At 39.3% G+C, this 16,079-nt stretch overlaps 1 protein-coding gene across 1 annotated transcript; it reads left to right on the forward strand.

The window, feature by feature from the left end:
- Positions 1-2,255: 2,255 nt before the first annotated feature.
- On the forward strand, positions 2,256-15,625 carry slc67a1 (solute carrier family 67 member 1). The gene is made up of 10 exons (XM_079998196.1): positions 2,256-2,447; positions 5,107-5,204; positions 5,291-5,436; positions 5,927-6,059; positions 6,320-6,462; positions 7,268-7,375; positions 7,993-8,093; positions 10,451-10,552; positions 11,662-11,782; positions 14,255-15,625. The coding sequence occupies exons 1-10, from the start codon at positions 2,322-2,324 to the stop codon at positions 14,446-14,448; spliced, it is 1,272 nt and encodes a 423-aa protein (XP_079854322.1). The 5' UTR covers positions 2,256-2,321; the 3' UTR covers positions 14,449-15,625.
- The last annotated feature ends 454 nt before the right edge of the window (positions 15,626-16,079 follow it).

Genomic DNA, 16,079 nt, shown 5'->3' on the forward strand with positions numbered 1-16,079 from the left:
CAAGAACGATGAGCAAACATCCCAGAACCACACGGGGGGACCTAGTGAATGACCTGCAGAGAGCTGGGAACAAAGTATCAAAGGCTACCATCAGTAACACACTACGCCGCCAGGGACTCAAATCCTGCAGTGCCAGACGTGTCCCCCTGCTTAAGCCAGTACATGTCCAGGCCCGTCTGAAGTTTGCTAGAGAGCATTTGGATGATCCAGAAGAGGATTGGGAGAATGTCATATGGTCAGATGAAACCAAAATAGAACTTTTTGGTAAAAACTCAACGTGTCGTGTTTGGAGGAGAAAGAAAGCTGAGTTGCATCCAAAGAACACCATACCTACTGTGAAGCATGGGGGTGGAAACATCATGCTTTGGGGCTGTTTTTCTGCAAAGGGACTAGGACAACTGATCCGTGTAAAGGAAAGAATGAATGGGGCCATGTATCCATGTTTAGCGGTTTGTCAATCGGTGGTCTTAAATAAAGAGGCAGACAGACGCTGGTTTTACTTGTACAAGGGTCGGATCAGATGGCAGAATCAACTGAAGTTAAATGAAGTAAACTGTGTAATAAAAATAAAGCATTAAACTATAAATAGTTTCATGTTTTTTCTCACTAAAAATCTTCAAAAAATGTCAAAGTTGAGTGGGGACATGAATACTTTTGGCCCCGACCGGAAAAGGGTAAAAACCTGAGCAGACTCATTAAAGTGTATGATCCTGTTTTCCTGTTGTCCTTTGTCTAAAACAGAGTCTGTATTCACCTTTTTGGTATTCTGACATGAATTATAATAATTTAATACTCTGCTCTGTGATATATGGTGTTGTAGACCTTTCTAAATCCCACACAAATCATTTAAAAACCTGAAATGCAACAAAACTTAATCGTGCAACATTTGATGTCACTGGGCTTTGGCTAAACTGGGGTTTCCCCACGATATCTAAAGAGAAATAAAGCTTCTGTGATTCCAATACTGAGACTGTTCTGGAAATGCATGCATACCTGTAATGTGTGGAAACATTTGTATATTTATCTTTGATAATATTATCTGTAACTTTGAGTTTCTACTTGAAAATGTATTTTTTTTTTATCAACACACAACAGACATCAACATAATTCATGAAAAACAGAATTTTCTAATCAACCTCATTATTGTTGTTGCTAAGTTTAACATTCACAAATGTAAATTTGCTGAAGTAAAACCTCACATTCATGTTTTCAAGAAAGGAATGGAGCTATATATAATAGAAAAAAAAGCTATTTAAACTTTGACTGATACAACGTTTTCACTAAAGTTATTTTCCATTTATTTATGTATCTGTTTAAATTGAATTGTTTATTTGTAATGTTTTGTTAAAATATACATTTAAAAAGACCGATAAAGATAATTTAGTTAAATACGAGAGTTGTTTAACGTTACCTCAGTAAAAAATAATAATATTGTGCGGTGACGTCATTTGAAGGTTTAGATGCTCTGCAGCAGTATTTTAGAGCTTTCAATCGTGACGTCATAACAATGTGACATTTATGAATAACACATCGTTATATTATTATTGTGGATTTTAAGTATTTATTATATAAATGTTTTTTTTCTGATTTTTTTTTTTTTTTGAATAATTGGTAAGAAGGAGGCTTATGGATTGTAATTACATTATAATTAAGATGGTTAATTAATCGTTATTCTCAAAACGATTGATTTGAAAATATTTCTGGGAGAAAATGGGTCAAAGTAAACGAAATAACAGATTCCAGTCTTTAAACTGAGGATCCACGCACTCCAACATCCCAAGTGTTTCTCTCTAAAAATGATTCCAAAAAGTTAATGTGGGGAAACGAGTGTAACCCACACTAAGAACAGGGTGTCCACAACCAAACACACATCCAAAATGACAAACCCTCAAATGTGTTATTTGTATTTTCAAACTGGTTTCTTGAAATATGTACAAACGTTCATTAAATCCAGTTCATCAACGTGACAAGTAAAATCTAATACAAGTAAAATCTAAATATGAATAAAAAAAAAAAGGCCTTTTCTTATTTTAACCAATTGAAGAGACTTGGAGTACAGTTCAATTGAAATCTAAATCGGGTGGAGGTAAGCCATTTTAGACTATTATTCGATATTTATGAATTTAACATTTTCCTAGTAAAGTAAAATGCAGAAATTAATAATGATGCCACATTTGACGTCACACTGACGTCACTTTGCAAACGCCCACACCTCCCAAGCCCCGCCCCCGGCTTCAAAGTGCAGTAATGGAAGTTAAAGTTCGTCGTTAAGGCGTCAAGTCTTCCGCACTCCGCTGGTCCGGTGCCGCTCGTCTGACGACATGGAGAGGACGGGCGAGACGTCCCCGGAGCCGAGCCTGCCCAGGAGGACGCAGATAATACGCGCTACGTACCTCATAGCTGCTCTGGACATAACCTGGCTCTTCCTGCAGTTCTCGATCACCCCTGTAAGTGTTGAGCCAGTGCACCGTGTGCTTCTCCTGCTTCGAGGGGTCGTCCTGGTTCCCTCATGCAGAACCTGTAAAAACCTCACCATTCTATGTGACAAATGTCTGTGTGTGTGTGTGTGTGTGTGTGTGTGTGTGTGTGTGTGTGTGTGTGTGTGTGTGTGTGTGTGTGTGTGTGTGTGTCTGTGTGTGTGTGTTTTTAAGGAAATTATAAGCGCAATCTCACAGTGAAATTAAATGGGGGGAGGGCGGGAAAGAACCATGAGTTTGGCTCTTTTAAAAGTGGTCATGCACAAGATCATTTTGATGAAAAAATAAAAACATAAATAATTGATAAAAATGTTTTATATTTATCCCATACTGATTTAGCGGGCACTTTATAAAGCCGCTTTCATACGTGCACTGCAACCCTGAAATGATCCGGACATTACCCAGAGGAGCTGAACGTGTGAATGCAAACGTACGAGTCATTTGACCATTTGATCATTTTGACCGTCAACCGTTTGACCCATTCGGAACCCTGGTAAATATGAGAATAGAGCTGCAAGCACTGATGACCGGGTCCACAAAGTGCAAGCGTCGGCTGCACCCGATAAGTCGGCTTGGAAGAGTCTGCGAACGTACGGAGCAAGAAAATGACCATAAAGCGGCAAAAAGGTCACGTAAACAGTGCCTTTTTGTGAACATGACATTCAAGGCTCTGCCACGTACACACCGTTTGATGAAAACAAAATCTTTTAATTAATTTCAATCATGAATGTGTCTTGTAGACACTCACCACGTTTGAAGTCGATCCGATAAATGGCCTAGGAGGAGTTTGCAAAAGTACAAATCATGAAAATTACCAAAAAGTGAGTAAAATGGCACCTTTAATCAAATACGGCCGACTTCCTGCTGGGTTTTGGTCATGGCGGCAATATACATTTTTTTATGTCTAGTGATGTTACATTAGTGGATCGAATTGTGTTCATTTTTATGGAAAAAAGTGAATAGTTTTTATTATTTTTTTTATTTTAAAGAGGGTGTGGTCAGCCATTTTGCCACGCCCATGCACGGGACCTATATAATATCTACGGGGGGACCGGGGCTAACGCGTGTGCAAAGTTTTGTGAGTTTTCGAGTTTCTTAAGGCCCCCAAAAAGCCGACGCAAAAAGGCTGACGAACCAGAAGAACAAAAAAATAATAAACAGAGCAATAACAATAGGATCCTCATTTCTGCCATGATAGTAAAATACATCTCAACTCTTAGAAGGACTTTCAAATGAGCTTTATTCTGTTCTGCACCGTTGGAGTTTGGCATCTGGGTCGTACTTCTCATCATTCTGATGGAGTTTTGACACATGGGAGGGATCAGATGAGATCCCCCGTTGGAGAGAAGGGTGGGGTGGGGCCAGCAGGTGGATTGAGGTGGAGGGACAGCAGCAACACAGCAATGAGTTAAGGGCGTGGAAGGGTACGGAATTGGACCGGGCGATATCGATCAAAAATCGCATCTCGGTATTTTTGGGCTGAATGGCCATACACGATATATATATCTCGGCTAAATGTTCAGTTGTAAGTCATAGCCACATGTACGATGTGACACGGCCTTCTATTAAAACAGATTGTGATCAAAATAAAATGCAAAGACAGGGTTTCCTTCCCTGTTTGAAAATATACAGCTGCACAATATATCAACATGTAATTAAAAAAGATTTAAATTAAACTAAAAAGCCTAAATTAAATAAAAATAGAACAGGCTTTCCTCTGAGAATGCTCCGTCAGTTGTTTTCAATAACATTAACGTACTGATTCAAATAGAGTACAATAACAGGTTTTCCTTTCCCGCTTAACAAAATACACAGCTGTGCAAATAACAATTATAATGTAAACACAACAAAAATAACAACGGGCTTAGTTTTCTACCTCGAAAATGATAATGTATCGATATCTCAGATGACGATTGGTGCTTTTATGAGATATTACCACAAAGGAAATAATTGAAAATCAGAGATTAAAAGTAGATATTCTAACCAAACAGACAGAGACATTGATTAGAACATTGCATTACTTTACTGTAATGCAGCCTTCAAAACAACATTTAACTATATCTCGGTATTACGATAACAAAAATACCAGACGGTTTCTCCCGTCATATTGCGGTAACAATATTATATTGATAATATAATTGATTATATTGATAAACTCGGGCCCAGCCCGAGTACGGAGCTAGCTCCACTCCACAGGACACGCTTTATTCCTGTGCGGCTTGGAGTGTTTTCTGGCCTACGTCCCATCCATGGTTTTGGTTGCTTTTTAGCTTTATTAGTATAGCACTTATAATAATAATAATAATAATAATAATAATAATAATAATAATACCCGAAGGAATATATTCAAAACATTATAGACTGTCACTACACAGAGGAGAATGTGTCGTTTTTTCATTCTTTCCGTTCAGCCTCCAGAACTGAGGACAATCCTGGAAGTTTTAGTTTCACAGTGATCAGCGTCTGGTGTTGAGGACCCGATGCTCGGCTTGATGCAGGAACAGGAACAACTTACGAGGCTTTGGTCAAACAAAACATGTCAGAAACAAAGAGAGAGTCATATTTACAATGTTAAGTTGGAATATTTGCCTCAAACATTTACTAACTTAATCTGTCTTTATTTGTGCAGTATTTGGCCAAGAGACTCGGCTTTGACACCTTGTGGTTTGGTTACTTGCAAACCATGGTTGGTGTGATCCAGCTTCTCGGAGGCCCGATGTTCGGCAGGTCGGTGCATCAGCCAATCAGAGCAGATCCAACCAGGAGCAGAAGAGACCGGCAGCTTCTCACAACGTTGTTTTTTTTTTCGGCAGGTTTGCCGACCTCTTTGGGGCGCGAGCTGCCCTGTCTCTGTCCTGCGTCTCATCCATCGTCTTCTTTCTGCTGCTGGCGATGGTGGACACGCCTCTCATGCTGTTCGTCCAGAAGCTCCCTGCGGTCTTCATGCACATTCTACCTGGTAACTTCCACCAACGATACACTTCTTCTTAACGGATTCTGATTTGAATCGGAGGTGGTGTTCACAATTATCTTTCTATCTATAATTATCTTTCCCTTTTTTTGGTGTACAAGGTGGAGGGTAGCGCTCACTTAATACACCCACTCATGACACATTTCCATAATGCCACTTCGCACACTGTTCATCTCACATCTCATCGTATTTGTGGCAGTTCCTCCTACCACGTGGCTCCCAAGTGGCATGTTCAGGGACCTCCAGTACAGAGACACAGAAGACGGGGTTGAAGACACCAGTTTATTGTAGAAAGTTGACTAGTTGAAATAAGCCCAGGATCAGATGGACATGTCATGACAGGGCTCATATCCTGAGTGTGTGTGGGGATGGGGGTTTTACCTGTTGCTCCTTAAAAAAAAATCCGCAGAAAGAACTTTGTCAGCAACACGAAAATCTATTTTTCTTGTTAATTTTTGAATGCATCCCGCTCTCGCAGGCTCCCAGATGGTGGTGGCCGACCTCACTGAGCCTCAGCACCGAGCCGATGCTTTGGCCAAACTAGGTATTTGTTTTGGCGTCGGCATGATCACCGGCTCCACGCTAGGGGGCGCTCTGACCACGCACTACGGGTGAGCACGTGGTGGGGGTGAGGACGTGGCGGGGTCACCTAATGTCTAATCACCGAATCACTTCCAAACGATACATCTTGCTTTATTTCCAGGTGTTTCCTCCAGAAACTCACCTTTGTCCTTGTTCTCTGAATCATTTCTTATGTCACCATCACACTTGTCCCCATTGTTTGAATGATAAATGATTTACTGTCATTTCTAACTTATGACATACCAGTATTTCTCCAACTCATGTGATGTATTTACTGAAATGTTCACAGGGAGACCGTCGCTGCATGTTTTGCTGCAGCGGGCAGCGCCGTCAGTTTGCTGTTGGTTATGAAGTTCATTCCAAAAAGCACAAAGCCACAAACCCCTCACCCCCCGCCCTCCAGCGATTTCTCCGGCTCCACCGGCGCAGACAGTAAGATACTCTTCAGTCTGTGGAGGAATATGTGGCGGTGCATCTGTTGATGTAGATTTATTCTATTTAATATTTTTGAGTTTTTTAAGTTGTGATCACTTTCACATGTCTTACTAATGGTCTGCTTAAAGCGTGAACCATGTGCATTTGAAGTGTGATATCAGACGCCCATAGTTTTGAATGTTATATAATAATCTGGATGTTGTGCAAGATCTTTCTTTCAATTTTCACAACTGAAAAACAACAAAACAGGTCCAGAAAATGTATGACAAACACAAAATGAGTCCTCCAAAAGCCTGCATTCTCACTTTTCCCATAGTATTATTGTTTATTATTTGTTACGATTACAGAAAGCCTATTTTCTTAGATCATACAATGAGAATACAAATGTTGTAAATGAAAGGGGACCTATCATGATGCTATTCTGCCCCAAACCATGTTTTTGAATTATTATTTTTTTCTGTAAAAACCACTCAGATGACACATTCTTAGTCATTCTTACATGCCTGTAACCCAGCCTGTTCCAGGACAATCTGTTAAGTGGGTGATCCCCTTTAGGAAACGTATACATCTAGAACGGTGTCGTAAAAGTGATTAATAAAATGAATGACTCTTGTTTTGTAGTGCCTTCCTTAAAATTCAGAATGGCTTCCTCCACTTGAGAAACAAAAGAATACAATTTTATTTGATTATTTTGTTACCGCCACAAATCCTCCTCGACCCGAGATTTGTCATTTCTCCGAGAACCCTCGTTGCTGTCAATAGTAGTGGAATGTATTTATTTTCTCTCATTTCTCTGCACTAGAGAATACCAAGAAAAGCATTTTCAACCTGGGGGAGATCACACGACTGATGAAGTTTCCAGGTGTTGCGAGAACGTTCCTGGTGAAGATAATTTCGGGTTTACCAGCGGGTGAGTTTCATTTAGGAAGAAGGGAGCTGATCAGCTGATCACCCGGTCACCATGGTAACGACAACCCAATGACATCTCAGGTCTCTAATTGTTATTTTGCATTATGACCTTCTAATTGCCTGCACAGATGTTCTGTATCAGACTTTTAACCATACCCCTCAAAAATACAGCCCTAGTAAGTGGATGGATGCTGTGATGGTCGTCACGGTAACGCGTGTGTCATGACAATACAATAAAATATATGAATTTCTCTCAAACACAGATTTCTTCCAGAAGTTATTATTATCATTATAATAATAATAATAATAAAAATAATAATAATAATAATAATAATAATAATAATAATATTATTAGTAGTAGTATTAGTAGTAGTAGTAGTAGTAGTAACATTATTATTACTAGTATTATAATAATAATAATAATAATAATAATAATAATAATAATAATAATAATTATTATTATTATTATTATTATTATTATTATTATGTTGATCGGGGCCTCCATACAGTACAATATAAAGCTTTGAATTGTCTTGTGAATACAGTAAGGCTTAATAAAGTTATTTTATACACCTGGGCGTCACAAACATTAAAAACATTTTTTTTTCTCTCATCTAGGTATCTTCCAGGTCATGTTCTCCATTATTGCCATGAACTTCTTTAAGCTGCAACCTGCACAAAATGGCTACCTAATGGCCTATTTTGGAATAGTTCAAATGGTAAGTGCAGAGAAGTTAATGTTTGAAAGGCTGTTTATTCAGACAGAGACTGACAAGCAGCCTGCCTCTCAGCCTCTGCTCCTTTTAAACCATCACTAAGTCTGAATGATTTGAAGTTTGAACACATTCTTCTTTGTCTTTCCATTTATTAACCTCATGGAATCACAATTAATTTGGTCATGTGATTAAAAAAAAGACTTAAGGTTTACTAATGTGCTTATTAAATACCATTATTGTGAGCTCTGAAAATTCAATTTAGGCACAGCTCCATGACTCGATCATCAGTAAATGTTGGTGACTATCCAAGCGATGTATTTTTTCACATGGGCCCCTGTTTTAAAAAGATCTTACTGTGTTAAGGTAAACAAAAATATGATTATTGTCAATATTAACTTGCTGTAACTATGCAGGATTGAAATGACAAATGTTGATTCCTGTCATTATTTTTTAACAACAGGAATCAACATTTTCCATGTAAATGTAAATCCTATTTCACTTTAAATTCATACACTTCAAGATTCAAGATTTTTTATTTGTCACATACATATACATACTTTCATACATATATGCAGTGAAATGTAATGCAACGCACCCGGTGATAACACACAATATGTCCTAGGAAAAAAAATATATATATTTCTAATAGACCGACTAACTGACTCCTAAAACGTAATACAGTAAGTTGAATACTTATAAAATAAAAATACATAGAATAAAATAAAATACAATTAAAATAAAATGAAATAAAATGGAATAGATAGAAGGAATATGCTTATGTATATACAGATATGTGCATTAAACTGGCATGTGAATTAAAGTGGCGTGTGAATGTGAATAGAGTGAGGTAGTGTTTGGGATAATACAGCACAGTATACAACAGTACGGCGCAGCAATACGGCATCACGAACAACCCTGAACAGTGATACAGTATGCGGTACAGTATGCTACATACAGTACAGTAGGTAGTGGAGCCTAGTGCATGGCTCAGTTAGGACCCCTGGTGAGGTCAGCGTTGACAGTTCTGATGGCTTGAGGGAAAAAACTCCGTCTCAGTCTCTCTGTTCTCGCTGTGTGACTGCGGAGGCGCTTGCCTGACCGCAGCAGCTGGAACAGTCCGTTGTTGGGGTGATATATATCGCTTGGATAATGCAGTGTTAATAACCAGCATTGACAAAAGATGCAAATAACATAACTTAGTCCACTGCGAATATAGTTTTGTAATTCATTCATTGATGAACGTACAGGTTAATGAGTTATAAAATATCCCTGTGTAAAAATGGAACACAGTAAGGTAAATTATTTCCAATTTAACCTCGATAGTTCATTTGTAAAATCCCAAAATGAAACAAATTCAATTCCATATAAAAATGTTCACGGTGGTACCTGGACTTACGACTGTAATTGGCTCTATAAGAACGGTCGCATGTTAAAACAGTCGTATGTTAAAACAGTCGTATGTTAAAACAGTCGTATGTTAAAACAGTCATATGTCGCAGCAGTTTTTGACGTATAAATGATGACGTCATGAAGGATGAAGATAAAGAAAATACACAAAACAAACACAGTAAATATGAAAAAATATCCATAAGCCACCTACATGCACACACCATGTAGGTCGCCCACTGACTGACTGCTGACTGACTGACTGACTGACTGCTGGCTGACTGGCTGCTGGCTGCTGACTGACTGCTGACTGACTGCTGACTGACTGGCTGCTGACTGACTGACTGCTGACTGACTGACTGCTGACTGGCTGCTGACTGACTGACTGCTGACTGACTGGCTGCTGACTGACTGGCTGACTGACTGACTGCTGACTGACTGACTGACTGACTGACTGACTGACTGCTGGCTGACTGGCTGCTGACTGACTGACTGCTGACTGACTGACTGACTGACTGACTGACTGCTGGCTGCTGACTGACTGCTGACTGACTGCTGACTGACTGGCTGCTGACTGACTGACTGCTGACTGGCTGCTGACTGACTGACTGCTGACTGACTGGCTGCTGACTGGCTGACTGACTGACTGACTGACTGACTGCTGGCTGCTGACTGACTGCTGACTGACTGCTGACTGACTGGCTGCTGACTGACTGGCTGCTGACTGACTGACTGCTGACTGGCTGCTGACTGACTGACTGCTGACTGACTGGCTGCTGACTGACTGGCTGCTGACTGACTGGCCACCGACGCGCCACCTGCACATCTCCACGCTCGTATCTTGGAGCCGTCGCTCGCAAGTCGATGCAAATTTTGTCGACTTTCACTGCTGCTTCATGTTGGATGTGAGTTCAGGTGCCACTGAACAATCATTTAATATTTTTGACCGATTCATTTTGACTCTTTTTCCCCAGATTATTCAGGGGGGAGTGATTGGTCGACTGACGTCCAGATATTCAGAAAGAACTTTACTTCTTCTCTCCATCGGAATCGCTTCTTTGGTGGGATTAGCTCAGGTACACACACACACACACACACACACACACACACACACACACACACACACACACACACACACACACACACACACACACACACACACACACACACACACACACACACACACACACACACACACACACACACACACACACACACACACACACACACACACAACACACGCACACACACGCAGACAGACAGACAGTGTTACCATTAAACACTAGAGGGAGCTTTTTATTGTGATGGAGGTCCCTGAACCCGGGGACACAAACTGGGTGTAAGAGAAATGCAGGAAACAACTTTCATGCTTCTCAAATGTAGCCGTATGGGCAGAAAAAGTCTGAATTGTGGTTGGTTTTTAATAGTGAATTTTCATTTAAATATTAGTGCAAACAGAACCCCAAGATATACTTAATCGTGCCTATTTACTGGTTCAAATAGATAGAAACTGTGCAGAGGTCAATGTGGGAAAATCAATATTAAAAGGTATAATAAAGGTCAGAGCTTTTTTCAGTAGGCTGATGATTAATCTAAGAGATCTTTAAACCATGAAAGAACTCAATTGAGATAAGATTTTTGATGTTTTTTGCGATGTTGAATATGTACAGGGGGTGTTAATGTGTTCATTAAACATCACTCTAAAATTGTTTTCAGTATGTATTATCGGCATATGTAATGTCTAGTGTCATTTACAAAATAAAAAAAGATCTGGTTTATATTTAAAATGTTAAGTACAGCCATGATACTTTGCATTATGCAGTGGTGGACAATGTACACAACTCCATTACTTAGGTCAAAGTATAGATACTCCTGGTCAAATATTAAACAGATACAAGTGAAAGTTGTTCAGTCATAAGTTTCCAGACGTACTCAAGTAAAGCACAGATACTCGAAAAATGTACTTAAGTACAGTACTGAAGTAAATGTTCTTTGCAGCTTTCCACCACCTTTATATGTTGTTGAAGAAATAGGACAACATATTCACTTGTATCATTTTTATTAAATGTAGAATCCATATAAAATGTATAATTCTTTTTCAACACAGATCATTAGAATTTTGTTGCGTAAGGTTAACCCCGGCCTGTTTTATGTGGCTTCCTTGTTCCTAAACGTTTGGCTGCAGGCTGCGATGCAGGACGTCTTCCAGTTCTGCTTCATCGTCTTTCCCATGATGTTCTCCCTCAGCGTCTTCAACGTCATCACAGACAGTTTGCTCACCAAGAGCGTTCCCTCCTCGGACACCGGTGAGAGCCTCAGACAACACACACCGAGACGTCGTGAGGGTTAGGGTCAACAGAGCTGTCACTATCATTAAATAATGCTAGTCTTTTGAGCTGCTCGCGATGGTTTTGTGAACTCATCTAAATCAGACTGTACAGTCATGGTTCCATCCAAATTTAAGCTGAATTGTTAGGTAATATGGTAATGTTGCAAAGTGGCCGCATTTCCATCAGTTGAGTTGATGCAAATGAACTGTCTGCCTGAATATTTATCTTCTAATGAAATGCTAGTATATGGCTCTTCTTCATAAGGTAGATATTTGGTATTGCACTATTATGGGATTATGCTATCATAGTGGCATAAAATGAAGATGAAATTAAAAAATATTTCATTTTTAGTCACAATTATTTGTATGACAATTAATTATCAACTAAAATGTCATGGTTATGACAGCCCTACTATTTAATTGTCTATCATGTATGTAGGTTACTAGCTTACTAAATATAAAAATGTGTACTCTCTGAGACAGTCTCAATACCGTAAATACAAATTGTTTCAGTTAAGACATTTACATCTAAGACATATTTATCCATTTCATCACATAGTTATTGCTTGCTTGTTTTGGGGGAGTGACTTCTAAGGTATCTACAATTGCTGATAAGGTGCTGTAAGCCCTGCAGAATTATGGTCCAGTTGCATTTTTGGCTTTTTGCAAATCACTGGAGATCACTATTCGGCCAGGCGCATTTATAAAAATAAGGAATTTGTCATATTGAAGATTGGGCTATTTCTCTAATAATAATATTAATAATAAAGATAATTTAAATTAAACAGGTTAACAGTCTGAATATTTTGTTTACAATTAAATGATGATAAAATAAGATGGAATAAAAAGTATTGTAAAATAAAAATAGCTTAATATACACAAATAGCTGAAAAATACAGAACAAACACAGTCAAATATACACAGAATATAGAAATGCAATTCTATGCACAGTAGGGTATCAATCATAATTATAAAATATAGCTGCAGGCAGCAATACACGGAGGGTCCAGTTCAGTCGTGTTGGGTGTGTTTTACACTTTCCCGGGTTCTCTGAAATGCAATATGATTTTTCGAGTTTACCTGAACTCAGCATGGGCTCCCCTGGTCCGTCGCCTCCTGGTTGCTCTTCTCACAGAGCAACCACTATGCGGTCTACACAGCACCACCCTCCTGTCTTGTCCGTGTTTGCCTGTAAACCAGAACTAGTTTGAGTTAGAACTCACCGTGTTGTCTGTGGGAACAGAGCCGCACCCTCAGTGACGGGTGGCCGTTTGGTGCCGTGCCGGGCATCTCATTTATTTCTAAATGAATGAGTTTTTAACTTGAATACGTTTTCAGTAAGTAACGTTTACATTAAATAAGAAAAACGTCGCAGTGTTTCAGGGGGTAATTACCATTGCACGGCTTCTATTTTTCCGACACCTCTCTGTATCTTGAACCCGTCAATGAGTCGCACATTTCAGTGTTTTCGAGGGGCGTGCTGACGACATTTTAAGGATTATTTTTAAATATTGTTTTCATTAATCCTGCAAAATAATGTGGACCACGGATTTAAAATATCAATCTAACAGATCTACTGACATCTACCAGGTAAGAAGTTCTATAAATATACATGTAAATACATCGTATAGGTAACATCTAAACACTACAGAGTGACCGAGTCCACGCCGCACACTGGACACGGTCCAACTGGACATTCTCAATAAGAATCTGTACATTTATAGTAAATAATATGATGACGTCATGAAGCATCGTACTGTAAATCTCATCTCCTTCACTTTACGACCCGTGTGACGTGTCAGTTAACCAAGACCAAGAGAATATGTCGGGTCAAATCTGTTCGGTTTTTCCCTCATATCTGCTCCGTATGTGAATTGATTTGGATGAAATTTTAACCACGAGCTCCTTGTGAAATAGCGGTTTAAACGACCATGTTTGTAGGTTATGCCGACGTATGTGTTCCAGATAGTTTTAGCCGGGTTTTTGTCTGTGTTAAAATCGCTCATAATTTGGTCGGTTTTTCGTTAATATCTGCTCCGTATGTGTATCGATTTGAATGAAACTTCAACCACTTGGTCTTTGGGACAACGCTGTTCAAACAAGACGTAGCTATGTTCGTGTGTTATGCTGAAGTTGGTGTTTCAGATAGTTTTAGGCTTCAAAATTCAGATAATCTTTTCCCGAACAATACCAATAAGGGGCTGGCGAACAAGTGACCCGTAATGATCACAATGTAATATTAGAATATTTAGTAATTACAGTTTTTACAGTGTTATTGCACGTGTATAACATAGTATATTAGCTATATATCATTATTTCCATGCACAGAGAGAAAAATCACCAATTCAATTCAGTCTATTTTTCCACACCTGTTGGACCCATGTTAAAAAAGCACATTTTATCTGGGGGATACGTTCAAATGTCACTCTGCTTTGTGCTGTGTTTCCAGGCACCATGCTGGGACTCTGTGCCTCGGTGCAGTCGCTGCTCCGCACCGTGGGACCGACCCTCGGGGGATTCCTCTACGAGAACTACGGTGTGTCGTCCTTTGGCTTCATCCAGTTTGGCGTCAACGTGTGTGTGTTTGTTTACCTGCTGCGACACGGCTCCGACCACAACCACACCCACCAACACCGCGATTAAAACGCCGCACCTCACAGACTGTTTGTGAACAATTTGTAGGAAATGAACACAGAGGAAAAGTAAGAATGATGGCACAATGAATACCTCAATCAGAAACAACTATAGAGGTTTCCATGTCGTACATTTCATAATGCTAGTGTGTTTAAAGACATTATATTTTCCTGTAAGGGAGGGTTCATGCCAGTGACAATCAACATTTTAAGCAAAAGATCATCTATTTAACAGCTCATAAAATATAGTCTTATTAAGTGGCACCTTATTAAATTCCAGATAGTCTTTCTTTTTATGTTTAAAATTTGATTTAGATGTCCTGTTGAATCTGTTGGCCATGTTTATATGTTGACATTAATTAGGTTCCTTGAAAGCCAGTGGATGACAGCAAATATGACATTTTTGCCTCTTTGGCAAAAATGTGACTACCCTTGTGCCTTTTTATCTTTTGGCAAACTGTATATAATATATATATATATATATATATATACACACACACACACACACACACACACACTGTAAACTACATTAATACTATAGGTCATTGTATACTAAACTGTATACTATAGGTCATTGGGAACTGTATACTCAATCTTAACACTGTTAAAAATACATTATTTGCATTGTTCTGTATGTTTTCATGTGAAATCAGCCATTCCATTTGATGTTGCCTTTTAAAGTCCCGCTGCCTTAATAATACTGAAAATGTTTGAGACTGACAGTGAAATTGTGTCGTTGATGGTCCTCACGGCCTGGCACCAGACGTGGCCTCCTGGGCCTCCACACAGAATCTGGATGCTGTTTGGACACTTCACACTCACTTTATATTTAAACCTGCTCCATCATATGTCGTGCAACTGGCCAAGAACAGCTTTGAATCTACGGCCAAACTGAGTCTCGAACAGAGAACAACAACAAATGACCTAACCCAGCGTTTTTAAATCCTTCAGCGTTAATCTGAATCGTTTGTTTTTACTTATTCATATTTGTGCCATTTCCTACAGAGTTGATGATGATGTCATTAAATCTGGGGCAGGTGTTTCTTTGTTTGCCGGGAAAAAAAAATGTTTTGATTATGAAGTATTTTTCATTCAGTAGCAATCCCAGATAATGGTTGGTTTGTGCGAACAGTGGGGGGTAAATGGTTTTATAGGTTTACACTGAACTGTGAGACACTTTCAACAGATGTCATTGGCCGGTGTTGGTTTCCGATGCCAATTGTATGTTGCAACCTGCCAACCTCAAACGTGAAAAACAAATGAATGAATAAGAATTTTACGAACATGGACTGTTTTTGTTCCATTACATTTTTCTTCTTAAATGAGGTTGCACGGGGATGGTTTTGAACAGCGTGCACCTTTAATGTGATCAAGTGTCTCAGTGGCTTTTCCAGCAGCTTAGAGCAGCACTTTGAGTTAAAACCCGACGTCCACTCCCACAGTATTACCTGCAAGAGTCACAGACGCTGCTTAAAATGGTCCAGAGTTGGGGAAAAAAATATGTTTACATTGCCAAAGTAAGTAGAAATCAACAAGTGAAGGATATAAATAGACATACAGAGGGACTCTGACCATGGAATGATTGCTGGTACCAGACGGACTCTGTTCCAGTATCTCACAAACTTCTGAGAACCAAAGCCA

The sequence above is a fragment of the Zeus faber genome, assembly GCF_960531495.2.
Source record: "Zeus faber genome assembly, chromosome: 3".
Classification (NCBI taxonomy): Eukaryota; Metazoa; Chordata; class Actinopteri; order Zeiformes; family Zeidae; genus Zeus; species Zeus faber.

Bases quoted from the DNA above. Each gene is read 5' to 3' on its own strand.
- slc67a1 (XM_079998196.1), top strand. From the start codon at position 2,322: ATGGAGAGGACGGGCGAGACGTCCCCGGAGCCGAGCCTGCCCAGGAGG. The intron at 5,437-5,926 runs GTAACTTCCACC...CCGCTCTCGCAG, and splicing joins CTTCATGCACATTCTACCTG to GCTCCCAGATGGTGGTGGCC. The intron at 6,463-7,267 runs GTAAGATACTCT...TCTCTGCACTAG, and splicing joins CGGCTCCACCGGCGCAGACA to AGAATACCAAGAAAAGCATT.